This window comes from Tiliqua scincoides, chromosome 4 (genome assembly GCF_035046505.1).
Source record: "Tiliqua scincoides isolate rTilSci1 chromosome 4, rTilSci1.hap2, whole genome shotgun sequence".
Lineage (NCBI taxonomy): Eukaryota > Metazoa > Chordata > Lepidosauria > Squamata > Scincidae > Tiliqua > Tiliqua scincoides.
In genome coordinates this window covers 110,430,363-110,444,192 of record NC_089824.1, presented here as the reverse complement: position 1 = coordinate 110,444,192, position 13,830 = coordinate 110,430,363, and the positions used below count along the sequence as shown (strand labels likewise).

Below are 13,830 nucleotides of genomic sequence, written 5' to 3'. Positions count from 1 at the left end.
CACCCCTTAATAGCACCTGACAATTCATAAAGGTTAATTCACAACTGCCAGCTGATTCCTCCCAGAGTAGATTTAGGGAACAATGGCAGGGGGGAGCTATCTGTGGCCTACACAGGCTAGTTCCCCAAATAACAACAGATTGCAGCATAAGGCGAAGAACTGGAAGACCATCCCAACTAATGCGTCACTGGTTCAACACATTCTATCAGATGAGCAGCACTGCGGTCTCACATGCCAGGCAACCCCCAAGTATGCCAGGCTGCTCAGGACCCCCGAAGCAATTATCACGCAACTTGATGGGTGCCACTGTCATTCTGATGCATTTTTATGTATTGCATTTTATGATGTATTGTGGTTCCAGTCCTGACCCACCACATTCTGCTTTGGTCTTGGCCTCTTTTCTCACCCAGGAAAGGATGGGACAGTATTCTTTAAAATGATAGCTGGCAAACCTACTTTATCTCTCCAGACACACCAACCACCACCCGTGCAATACCACAGTGAGGAAGAGAAATGAAACATTGTAGGCTTGGCTAATGCCTATCAGTCTATCTAATGCTGTTCATTTCTCCCTTTAGCACAAGTTCCCAACAACTAGCATCTGAACCAGCATCTAGTTAAGCTAAGAAGTGTTTGTAACTTGGTGTGAAATTCCAAGTTCTCCTGGCTTAGGTAAGCCTTCTCTGGCTCTAAGCCTTTATGCAAAACCATGGCCTGCAGGCCGGATCTGGCATGATACCGAATCCCTCCCCACCGTGAACAGAGTGCTTATTGTTCGGCCACACACAAGAAGTCACTCCATCTTTGTCGTGCAACCATCTGGGCAGTCGCATCTGCCCAGCAATCCAGGTGCAATGCCTGCTGGGAAAGTGGGCTACAGCTGCGACTGTCCAGAGCGCTGTGTGACAAAGATGGAGTGACTTCTTCTGAGCCACATAGCAGACCACTAAGCACTGGTCTAAATGGGGACCAATTTAGCACAACACAATGGTCACAAGTTTGGCAGCTGCTGCCCTAAACGTAACCATATACTGGGAGCTTCTTAAATTTATTTATTTCAAAGTTGCTAGAGACAGAAAAGAGGTACCTTTAGCCTCAGCTTCCCTCACCAATCTCATTGTACGATTTAATCAAGGGCTGCTGGGTTTTTGGTTTATTTACTGTATTTATAGCCTTTTCTCCTCCTCTAACACAATTGGTCACACCAGTGCCTGCTTCACTAATTTGCAACTATCCCTCCTCCCAAAAGCCATCTTGGCTCAATTGCCTTGCTTCCCTCCCTGGAACCCGAAAAGGCTACTAGCCTCTTACTAGCTTACCTGGGTTTGCTTTTCAAGCACTTTTCTCCTTTTCTCCCCACCTCTGAACCAGGAGATTGCTATGTCTTGGCACTCTCAGCCAGCCCAGGTCCCTGCAAAGCTAAGATATGGATAGTCTTCCCCACAAACCAGCCCCTCTAACTTAGCTTGTGTGCTGCCAAATTGATGGCACATTTAGTATTCCATCTTTTCCTCCTTTGGTACATGTATGTGTGAGTGAGCAAGGGCCCAACCCTATCCAACTTTCCAGCAACAATGCAGCCCCGAGGTAAGGGATCAAATGTTTCCTAATCTTGAAGAGGCCTCTGTGTCTGCCTCCCCACCACAGAATGCAGTGCATGCCCCATTGGCATGCTTGCACTGGTGCTGCAAAGTTGGATAGGATTGGGCCCTGAGTGAGTCTAGGACACTTAGGCTATTTTTCAACACGTTAGGGCAGCACTTCCTGAACTTACTGGCTTTGTGATGACCCTGGTGCTCTAACAGCATCACATGGCTTCCAGAGGTGATTAGTGATGATGTTGTTACCAGTTACTTCTGGGTTCAGAGACATTGCATGCACACCTGTTAACATTTTCCACACTGAAAAGAAAACGTTAATTCTATTTCAGTAACTGCCAAAATATTTTGCATTCCCCATCTAGGCTAGGCCTGAGGCAATTGCCCCTCTTGCCCCATTCTAGTTGCACTTCTGTCACAAGTTTTCCCACACAAGTTACAGTTCAAAACTATCAAACAGGAAGGAAGGCAGCTCACCAATGCTGTTTCTGATATCTTCCTCGTCAAGACCCTCTTTTGGAGTAACCGTGAGGCTGGGTCTGGCGGGGGCTGGAGAGGTCACTGTTTTGGTTGTGACTGCTGAACTAGCCTCTGCTGTCGTCTGTATTTGGAAATTGGTTGTGGCCACCCTGGCTGTGGGCAGCCATGTGGGAGCTACGTTCTGGGTTGCTGTGGTTGCAGGAATTTCTGTGGCAGCCTGAGGCACTGTTTGCATTGGCTGCATGGTTTGCCCATTTACCAACACCGTTACTGAAGAGACATCAGCTGCAGTGGGCTCCACAGTAGATGAACTATTGTCACTGGCCGTCGGGAGAACTGATGAGGTAGACACTGGTGTCGGCTCAACAGTAGGAGACATGAGGGTAAATGGCAATGGGTTCAAGGCTGCAATGGTAGCAGTTGTGGGGATAGCTCTAGTAGGGGTGCTGCGTGCAACTTGTCCCGCCTTGTGAGCAATTTTCTGTAATATACTCTGGAGAATAAGTGATCCTTCCATGGATGATGGCTTCCTTGTGGGGATATTCGGCAGATAGTTGTGCTGCAAAAGTTGGTCTTCGATCAGCAAATCGATGGCATTCTCACCACTGAAAAGTTCATCCTCTGCCAAAGACACAGAGAAAGTTTCACCTTTCCCACCTGAACAGTATGGATGCAAACAATACCAGGAACATGTGGTAAACTGGTCTAAATAGGCATCTTTAGGTCAATCAAGTCCAACTTTAATATTTAGCATGGACCAGATGTCTTATGTTCTGGCTCAATGTTTGTTACAAAGCTGAGCAGGTTCCTTTCTTTAAAGCATTTATTTCTGACCCTACCTGTATTGACAGGTCTAACCCTTTTCATGGCAAAACTCCGCTCAATCGGACTTTCAGTTGATCACCTGGCAACTGAAACACTATTCTTGTGGTTCTCCTACTTAGACAGTAAAGAGAGACAGGAAACACTCACAGCTGCAGCTAAGACATGTTCACCTCTTCATTTACAGTTATCTATTAATTTTGGACGCAGCTCCAGACATCTTTATTTGATTGAAGATCCCCAGGTCCGCTGTGCCTACACACTAGCCCAGTGATTGTCAAACCTTTTTCATCTCATGGCACACTGACAAGGCACACCATCAGGTTTTTGACAAATGACAAGGCACACCCTGCTACCAGTGGGAGGCTCACATCTCCCATTGGCCCTACTAATAAATGACCTTCCCCCAAATTCCTGTGGCACACCTGTGGACCATTCATGGCACACCAATGTGCCATGGCACAGTGGTTGAAAATGGCTGCACTAGCCAGATGCAACCTATTTCTGTCAAAGGAACTGAATGCTAGATTCAGTCAATGTTCAGAGGCTGATAGATGTTGGGATTGCAACCAGGGGGATACTGAATCATTGTATTACATTGCCCATGCTATGAGGATTTGCATATTGTTTTTCTGTATCCATTACTGACTTACCATCTAGGAACTTATGATGATGGAAGTTTGCGTTTCCTTTTTTCCTCTACTGACAAGTCTAATATTATACAAGCATGATTATTTCCATGCTAACATTCATAGACGTAAAGTTAAATTTGCTGCCTCTAGTGGAGCCAATAATAACTGATTAGGATATCACTAACAGTGTTTATGGGAAGCTATCTAATGGGACCCTAGACATGGCAGTGCTGTTTTATTGCATAGGACTGCAGTTCCTGATCCACCCAGTCTCACAGTCTCCTATATTTTTTTGTATGCTTTATGTGTGCTTCTGTATCTTATGCCTTTTTAAGGTTTTAAATTAAATAAAATCTTCAGACCAATGATGGGGGAGGGGGTCATTCCCACTTCTCTCAGTAGGACCCATCTAGACAGCAAGTCAAAATGTAATGCTCATTCTTGATTCCTGTTCTCAGAAGCATCCACAGGCCATTCCCATCCTAGCTGTAGACTTGAACAACCTAAGTTTCAAGAAAGTAATCAGTGAAACAGTTCTGAAGGGCGTAAAGTTTCCCTGAGTTGAGAGTGTGTATATACAGTGTTTAAAATTGAGCAGATTTTTGCCCTGGTCCATGAATAAGAAGCTAGAATCCCACTTACAGTCAGTTCTCAGTATCCACGGAGGTTAGGTTTCTGGAAACCCCGGCAGATGCTGAGTCTGTGGATGGGTAACCATTAATCCTATGGGAGATAAGATCCTCAGCAGAGACCTTCAAAATGGCACCCACGACACATGTGGAGCCCTTTAAAATGGCCACAGGGAGCTTCACAGCAGCCATTTTAAAAGGCGGGAACCATTTTGAAGGTCTCTGCTAATTTGCTGAGTGCAATGGACATATTCAAAGGGCACCTGCAACTACCACGGAGCCCTTTAAAATGGCCATAGGAAGCTTCAAAATGCTAGCAAGTGCCGGGGAGACTGCGGATAGCCTAGAACAGTCCACAAATCATGAGAGGTGGGTGGCAGTTCTGCTCCCTGCAGATTAGTGAATCTGAGGGTAGCAAGTTCATGCTTAGCAGGACACGACTGTATTAGCTGTTTGGAGGGGAAGGGCAGGGACAGCAAGGGAGCCAGACTGCAGAAGGCTTCCTGCACAGACAATTGGCAGAATGCCAGCTTTGTTTGTTGAACTAACAAACTGAATTAGTTAGCTGCTAATTCAGCCGTAAGGCAGTGGTTCCCAAACTGTGACCACAGCTGCTGAATTCAGCCGTAAGGCAGTGGTTCCCAAACTGTTACGAGTGGCCAACGAGAGCCGTGCAGTTCTCATAAGGGCTTCGCGGGAAATCCCCAGTGTCCTCTTCCCAGATGCAGCCATCTTGGATTGCATGAGATCATGCGCTATTCTTGCAAGAACAGCACTCAGTCCAAGTTGGCAGCAAGTGGAAAGAGGTCACCGTGGAAGAAGGGATGCGTGACACCAGTAAGTTTGGGAACCGCTGCATAAGGAATTGTAGCAAGTCACTCATTTCCATTCATGGTCTTCGATCCAGTTAATGATATGCATCCAGGTAACTGGATTAGGGCATCTCTGTCCATGTGTGTGTGTGTGTGCTTAAAAAAATACAAATTTTCTGCAAGGACATTCAAATCAGTGAATTGATCACATAAATTAAAAAATATGATTTAAGATGAAACTTGAATCACATCTCATTTCTAGTCCAACCCCCTGATGTGACACATCATTGTGCCCCCGTGCAAGCCAGTGTCTAAAGTGTCAGTGGCAGGGACTGGGTACCCTGCAGTAAGTAGTTCACAGAGCAAAGAGCTCCAATGGACTCTTGATAGCAAACTGAACCACACCCTTTAGAGCAGGAGCATCAAACTCATTTCATACAGAGGGCTGAAGTTAGCATTCATGGTGCCTGCTGAGGGCCAGAACTGACATTATTAAGCAGAAAGTGGCATCATTAAACAGTTGATGGCCAGAATAGAAACTCATTAGCTCATTTTCTCAAATCAGAAGAGAAAATGTGCAAATCTTGTTCATATTTTCAAGATATGACAGACCCCAATTATCATGGGGACTGGATAAATTGCTTCTGGGAGCCATGTTCAGCACACGGTTCTTATGTTTGACACCCCTGCTGTAGAGGAATACACACAGGCACACACTCTCATAGCCTTGGTCACTAGTCAACTGGGAGGAAATTTTTTGCTTGCTCCCAAATCCCAGACTCCAACTGTGATAAAAAATAATAATCCCACAGCTCATTTCCAGAAACTTGGGAGCATCTTCATCATATTATATTACGTTGTTCCTGTCATAGCAGAAATGAGAAAAGAAAACCAAGACCTTATGCTGGTATAGGGAACAGGCCTCCTTCTTGACCTCAAAGGGCCGCAGCTGAACCCCATCTGTCTATTTCCACATGTTATGTCATGTCTAACTGCTTCTGCTTCCCAGTTTTAAAGCCATTTGGAATGTTCTGTCATTGCTGGCCAACTTCCAGCCTCATCCATTTCGCTCCCTTTGTATGTCTTTCAGCCCCCGTTTGCCCATAAGTCCTAAAAACTCCTACCTTAGCAAAACAGTAAAACTTCAAGTATTACAGCATTTTTAAAAATCCAAATTGATATCAACACAATGAAATTTTGTAAGATGCCTAACTGGAAAAATGCTAGTTCAAAATTGAGAGGACAGAACCTAAAATTCTGAAAGCGCTACTTTGTCACCCCAGTTTTGGAAGTCCCAAGGCCTCAACTCACGCTCATCAAGGTCATTTTCAGTTTCAGCATCTTTGGCCTTATAATAAGTGACTCCTCGGATGATGGTGGGCTGGGATGGAGGCCGGCTTCTCACATGGAGTTTTCTTGTCATTGTGGACTGTGGCTTCATTGCTTCTGAAGCTGGAGGCTCATGATGCAAGGACTCCTTGGAGGTAAGCTGCTGGGAAGCCATTTCATCATGCAGGAAGTCTTCTTCATATTGCACCTTAAGAAACAAAAGTGCAGGCTTGCAAGCATGTCCCCTGGCTGCAGTTTATGGCTGGAAGAAGAGCTGCACTGGATCCTCTTTCCAACATCCTCAACACCCTCTCTCCAGTAACCAAATGCCTGTGGGAAGCCCACAAGCAAGGCATGAAGGCAGCAACCCTCCCCAACAACTGTTGTTCCCCAGAAACTGTCATTTAGAGGTAAACGGTCTTTGAACTTAAAGGCTCCTCTTAGCTTTCATAGATGATTTTTCCAATCCCCTTTTAAAGTCATCTAAGCCAGTGGCCATTCCCTGTGACAGCACATTCCCAGATGTTAATTATGGGTTGCTTGAAGAAGCACTTTTTTTGGTCTGCACATATTTAGTGAGAAAAGGTAAGCTCAGGCACAATGACATTGCAGATCACTACACACCACAGGGCATGCCCCATGTACAACACACAAATCATAAGGGACTCATGGAGTTAATGTAGATGATGCTTCCCCCATGAAAGGAAAGGATGTACAGTGGGCCCTCCTTATCTGTAGATTTGAGCATCCATGGATGCTGAGAATTCTGAGAATATGACTTCCAGTCATAGAACTGAATTGATCTTCCAGTCATAGAATTGAATTGATCCCCTGTGGATACCGAGGGCACACTGTACAGAGTCCCAGAGAATCTAGTGCCTTCTTCACTGAAGTACTGTACTGCAGCTTCTTTCCAGCTTGGAAGCCATCTGCCTTGCTAGTTCTTTCTAAAAGGCTAAGATTTTTAGTGAAACACATTGCAAATTCTGTAAATAAAATCTACTACCACCCTTATGCCTACATTCTGTACCTGACTGAACCTGCTCATTTCAACAGTCTCTCAGTTATGTGACTGCCAGACTCCAGGGACAGGAGGCTCTCAGCACAACTAGAGTTGCAGACGGTGCTATTTGCAGGGGTGGCAGAAGTACTCTGTGGATTGATGTTCTGCTTCAATCCTGGATGAAAGCTGCATTTTCCTCTCCCAGTCCAAACATCCATCCCCAGGGAATCCTTAAATGAGCCCCTAATTGAAGCTCACTGTTTCAAAATGACATGATTTCTCCGACAACAAACCTCAATTTTGCGGAGTCTTGAGCCCTCCCTCTATGTCCTCTCCTCCTGTATGAATTATGCTGACTGCAGCGAGAAAACTCACATAAGGTTGAGGAAAGAGATGTCTGGAATTGTTAAGCAAGAAGGAAAAGCCCTCAAGACCAATTTGGGTTGCCACCATGACCTCTGGGCTCCTTCCTTTAGCCACTCTGGGTGAAATTAGAAGCTAAGAGGGAAACATGAGGCTTGGACGTCTGCATTGCCCTCAACGCCAGCATGTGGGCTAAAGGGGAAGTTGCCAGGGGGGATCTGGGGTGGGAGAGAGGAGTGCTCATTCCCTCTCCTACCCTCTAATTGTCCTCTGGCTGCAAAGGCTGTCGCCACCCCTGCCTTCCTTTGATGTTTATTTCTTTGGAAAGATTCAAAAACTAGAAGTAAGTTGAGCAGACAGAAAACTGACCCCAGGAGATGGGGGCGGGTATTTGCTGGGAGGACTAACAAGCCTTGGAGGGGTTCAATAACCTATCCCACCTGCTTTATTATCTCATCCCACCTGCTTTATTATCCCCAGAATTCCAGGCTTCATTTGCAAAAAAAATGGTCACATTTCATTCAGTGCAAGTGTCACCTCTGGGAGTGTGTAGGCTGCAGCAGCATCCCTCTGTAATGAACTCTGAATGTCAGCAAGGTTGTTGGAAATACCCGAAGAATTCTTCTCGCCTGTGATATCCAACTCCTGCAAAATGTTATCTGCATTCGGTGGCTTCCGTTCGTTGTTCTTGGTGTGGTTTCTAGATATTTCCTAGGTTACGCAAAGGAAAAGAGAGAGATGGCAGAGTTTATGCACAGAAAACACTAAGGATTTGATAACTGTTTATCTAAAGTCTTCAGGTTATTGGAGAAAAGACAAAGGACCAGTGGCTGCTGGGAAACTGCTTTGCCCTCTGTTCCAAAAAGAACAGAGGCACTTGATACTACAACCATCAGGTGCAAAGAAGTGCAGAGGCAATAGGAAGGACAGCCAGGCCCCAGTCACCAGCCAGAGGAAGAAGAGATTACATGACCACACATACCCACCAGCAAGAAACTTTTTCACCCCTTTTTCCCCTTTCTTTTAATGTAGACATAAAATGGGCTAGTCAGCTGCTCAGAGCCTGTGGCATAGAAATCAAATAAATGAATAAATAGAATGGCTGGTAACCCCTGCTAATTGGGTAAGAGGGACTTTTTCAAGTGGGTGCTCTTTTTTTTTAGCAGGGGGAGAGTAACTGGCCCACCGCTGTGTCTGTTCTAGTGGCTGCCTGCTGGTATTCCTTTGCATCTTTTTAGATTGTGAGCCCTTTTGGGACAGGGAGCCATTTAGTTATTTGATTTTTCTCTGTAAACCGCTTTGTGAACTTTTAGTTGAAAAGCGGTATATAAATACTGTTAATCATCATCATCATCATCATCATCATCTTGTGCTTAAATTATAATTGCTTTAGGTCACAGGTGTCCAAACTTTTTGGCAGGAGGGCCACATCATCTCTCTGACACTGCGTGGCAAAAAAAAGTAATTTACATTTCAAATCTGAATAAATTTACATAAATAAATATATTAGAGGTGGAACTTATATGAATGAATTAAGGTCTTGCAATAGCTCAAGGCCCATAAAAGGCCTTGCACAAAGCTAGGCTAACCTTTTCTTCGCTGCCACTGCTGCATCACAGACATGAAACAGCATGCAGTGGAGGGAGCCTTCATCCCACAGCTTACGCAAGAGTCCAACTGTCTCCCTCACACTGAGAGCAGTTGCATCGGGCCAGCATGGGCTTCAGCAAGTCTCCAGAGGGCCAGAGGCTCATTGGAGACTGGAGGCTCCCCGTGGGCCTGACTGGCAGTCCCAGAGGGCCGCAAGTGGCCCCCGGGCTGGGGTTTGGGCACCCCTGCTTTAGGTGAACAGCAAAATATGTTTGGCACCTTTCAAGGAGGAAGGTCAAGAACTGGTAACCCAACTTACCCCAGAGGACCTGTGAAACTTATACCTTGATTGAGCCCCAAAGCCTCAATCAAGCAGCTACATCCAATTTCCAGGAGGGCTCTAGGTAGTGGTGTAGCTAATGATCATGTGGAGCGGTATGAGCTCAAAATGATGCCCACAAAGTGATGTCACAACTGAAAGCAATACAACACCCGGGCTTTTAGAAAAGTGGAAATCGGGGGGGGGGGGGGGAAACTCACCTCCTCTTTCCAGCAGCTCGCCACCTACTTGCTCTGCCTCCTCCAGCACGTCACAGATGAGAACAGAAGCACTCCTACATATTATTTACACCTCTCCTTGCACATCAAGAATAACTGCCTGTGCCCCTCCCTTACCCGCTGCTGAAGGGACTTCTCCATCTTGTATTCATTTCCTCTGCAATAGCCTCCACTCATTTTTAAATGAGTGGTTTGCTATTCTTCAAAATCAGCACTCCAAATGCATATAAAACCACCTTCAATTTTGAAAAAAGTTTTTCTGAACATCAGTTTCACAGAGCCGTGTTTTATTAGAAACAAAATAGATGAATTGATCTTATGATTCACATGCCACTGCTTGCTGCACCCATCTTCTATGTGCAGAGATATCTGCTCTGCACTGAGCTACAGCCTGCCCAAATAACAAAGGGCCAAACTGGATGTTATTAAGCAGTCATTAGTACCTTTTCTTTTTTCAAAAACAGTTGCTGAATTGGGTCCTTGTAAATCAGGACTAATGTGGATCTACCCTCCACAGTCCCAATTTGAATCACACACATGCTCTGAAGCTCCTGTTTCACAAGGAAAAAAAGCTCCTAAACGGAGTCTTCAGGAGCTCCAATGGTGCATTCACAGAGTGGTGCAGCACAGAGTAGGTGGCAGACATTGATGGTGAAGCCTCTGACAGAGTCTTCACCGGGACTCCTAGGAGCACACTTTGAGACATTGTGCTACAGGAAGGTTCTTGCTACCATGTTATAACAGAAGTGTTTGCTTTTCCTAAAGCGCCTCCAGACTTGAACATTAATATTCCTGGTTGTGTATCTGGTTGCTCGCAGCAGGACAGTATAATGCAACCAGCAGCTTCTGCCACAGAGTTGGTCCACTGTTGTGAATGTCACACAAATCACTGCTGCCCCGAATAGAACCACCCCCAGCAGAACCCCAATCTGTCTTACCCCTTCCAACTTCTCCACTCGACCCAGCAGCTTCGTTGTGACGGAGTGCAGCTTTAGCAAGTCTAAGCCGTAGAAAGCACCTTCCAGCATCTCAATGACAGCTGCCAGCTGCAACAGATGATGATGGGACAGGGATTTCAATCAGCACATTTGCTTGCCTGTACTTAGCACAATTTGCATATCTTTTTGATGATCTGGACAGACCTGGGCAAATTTCCATCAGTCAACTTAAAGCTCCAACACAGGACAAGATTAAAATACTAAAAAAAATAATACTGTTTATTGCCTTCTTTGAGAAATACAGTTTCTTGCACAGCGGAAAGAGACACTTCATGCAAATTCTTCTGCCAACATGGTTGTGTCTACACTAGCTGTCTTCTCTGGAATTGACATCATTTGTTCTAGAGCAGGATCTGGCCTGGTGATAAAGACCTAGTCTGATCTAAGAGAATATCGTCATGTGCTGACACTATACTTATCTTTATGTACAATGCCTTGCAACTCTAGATCTTGTCTATTCTAGGAAAATATATCTGCTACTGAGACATGCATGGCAGGAAATGGGCTTTCTCCTAGCCTCTCTGTTATCACTCATGAAAGCCCACCTGCTGGTGAGCAGAGGGCAAGATGAGGAGGAATATGAGTCTTGCATAGCACTGCCTCCTCCTCTCACCTTGCCAACTGGCTAGTGGATGGGGGGCAGGGGGGTTGTTGCCAAAGCTGTACAAACGCTTCAGCACTAGCTGCAGCAGATCCTCCTCTTCCACTTTCCAGAGCTGCCCTGCCTGCCAGTGTTCCTACCCCCCAAGAAACTGGGGATAGGAGCGTGTGATATTGCACCAAGCAGTGGGTCTGCACAAACAATGAGCCCTAGTCAAGGCAAAACCTTGCACTAGTCCTGCTTTGTTCATTCAGTCTTTACAAAGAATCCAAGACTGTTCCTGCCAAACCACTGCATTCCAGGGTTTTCTACATTGTCCTCCCATCTTTTTAAAGGCCTCATTTGTGGCAATTTGTTTGCCTTTGAATGCAAATTCAGGACAAGCCACTGTGGACTGGCAAAAGTAATTGTGAAGCTACTCCGAGCAAATCTCCCTGAGTTTTGAATAACTTACACTTAATTCTTCTGACCTCAGAATCTATTCCTCTTCTCTGCAGTGTGTTAGTCTGGTTCTGGAAAGACCCTGGGTGTGTCACTTGATGCCTTAAAAGCAAGCTCGTTTCCTGAGCAGATGTATGAACCAAAAACCTACTCAGACTGGATGGTTTAGAATTTTCTGAGCTAAGGGCCCAATCCTATCCAATTTTCCAGTGCCGGTGCAGCCGTGCTAGTGGGGCATGCACTGTATCCTGTGGTGGGAAGGCAGTCACAGAAGCATCCTCAAGGTATGGGAACATTTGTTCTCTTATCTCGGGGTTGCATTATGGCTGCACCAGTGCTGAAAAGTTGGATAGGATTGGGCCCTAAGTAATCTGAAATTACAAATGAGACTGCCTGAATGGAAAAACAAAGATAATGGTTTCTTCTTCAACAAGGTCACTAATGGCCCAATCCTATGCCAGCTCGTGCCGGAGAAACGGGAATGTGCCCTGTCACAAACATGCCATAAGGCATATTGTGGCAGCATGGAGGTCTGCACCACCAGCTGCAAGGCCTGCGCTGGCCTGCCACACCCACTCAAATGCCTGTGCCTACCAAAGCAAGTAGGCTCACCACTGGGTAGCAGGGGATGCCAGAATGGGGGCAGGGGAGATGTTGTGGGGTTGGGAGAGAGTGGGGAGGGGGCAATTCAGGCCTGGGAGGGGGCAAATATGGCTTCCTTAACTACCACTACATCCTATTCCTCCTTCTGGGTCTGAAAAGCCAATGCAGGGCGGTCTGGATTTGAGTCAGCGATTTTGCTGGCACAAATCCAAGTACATCACAGAGGCTCCTTGACCTCTTCCCTTCCCCCAAGGAGACCTTCAGCAACCCTTATTCCAGTGGTTCTGGGACCCATCAGTGCGTCATGTTCCAATTTTTGGTGATTCACGAAACTGACAGGGCAGATAAGGCTATGTGCATCAAGGATTAAACAAGCTACTTGGGGTGGGAGCACTGCTGCCCAATCACCATTATAGCCACACCCCTTGGCATTTATAAATCAGACAGCAGCCTCTAGGGCCTCTGAAAAGTATGGGAACTTTTGTATTGCTCTATTCCCATGCCTGTTGCAACTGAGGCTACACCAGCCCCACTGGATCAGGACTTTCATTAGAGCCGGGCTATAAGAGAGTAACCTTTTTGTATCATGAGACCAGGCAGTGAAGAATTGCTGGGCATTGCAGATTAGGCACATGGAGAAAAATGGACATAATTGATAATTTTGAAATGATACTGAAAACAAAGAGACTGCATTAAGGGCAAATGGTGTCCATAATAGGCCATATGCTGTCACTGGTCAACAAACACACAATATAGAATGTATAGACTAAAAGACACACATAAAATAGAGCATGAAGTTGAGTGAAAAGGAGTACAAGAATGGCAAAGCTGCAGAAGGAAAAGGGGTGCTTTTTCCTCCTCCATTCTTCGCTAATTCTTGCTTTTAAACTCTAAGACAGTGGTTCCCAACCTTTAAAAGCCCATGGACCACTGAGGCAAAAACTGGAATCATCATGGACCACATCCAACCATCGCCCCCACCCTTGCGCACAAAAAGTACAATTAAACTTGCAATAATAGAAGCTTTATTTGAGATTTATTAGATTTACTATTTATAGAGAGGATTCATGGATTGCTGCTTTTGTTGCCGGCTGCGGCTGGTCTGTTCTCTGCTCTCTCTGAGGGTCTGTGGTGGAGAGTTCACTCAGCAAGACACAGGAAGTGATAGAAGGGGATGTTTTCCTGGCACCCACAGACCACTTCTCAGGGTTGCACAGACCACTTGTGATCTGTGAACCATGGGTTAGGAACCAGTGCTCTAAGACCATGGACACCTTTTCATTTGATCTCAAAATAAATCTCTCATAGCAGTGTTTCCCAAACTGTAGGTTGGGACAGTTGGTGGGTTCTTAAACTGACAAACTGATAGCT

The 13,830-nt window shown here is 45.7% G+C and overlaps 1 protein-coding gene across 1 annotated transcript in view; it reads right to left on the bottom strand.

Moving 5' to 3' along the window:
* Positions 1-13,830, bottom strand: part of OLFML2B (olfactomedin like 2B) — a 30,978-nt gene that overhangs the window by 2,832 nt on the left and 14,316 nt on the right. Inside the window, exons 3-6 of the mRNA XM_066622906.1 lie at positions 10,755-10,862; positions 8,206-8,379; positions 6,285-6,510; positions 2,076-2,699 (exon numbers count right to left, since the gene is read on the bottom strand). Of these exons, the coding sequence (XP_066479003.1) occupies positions 2,076-2,699; positions 6,285-6,510; positions 8,206-8,379; positions 10,755-10,862 (1,132 nt within the window). The remainder of the gene's footprint in view (positions 1-2,075; positions 2,700-6,284; positions 6,511-8,205; positions 8,380-10,754; positions 10,863-13,830) is intronic.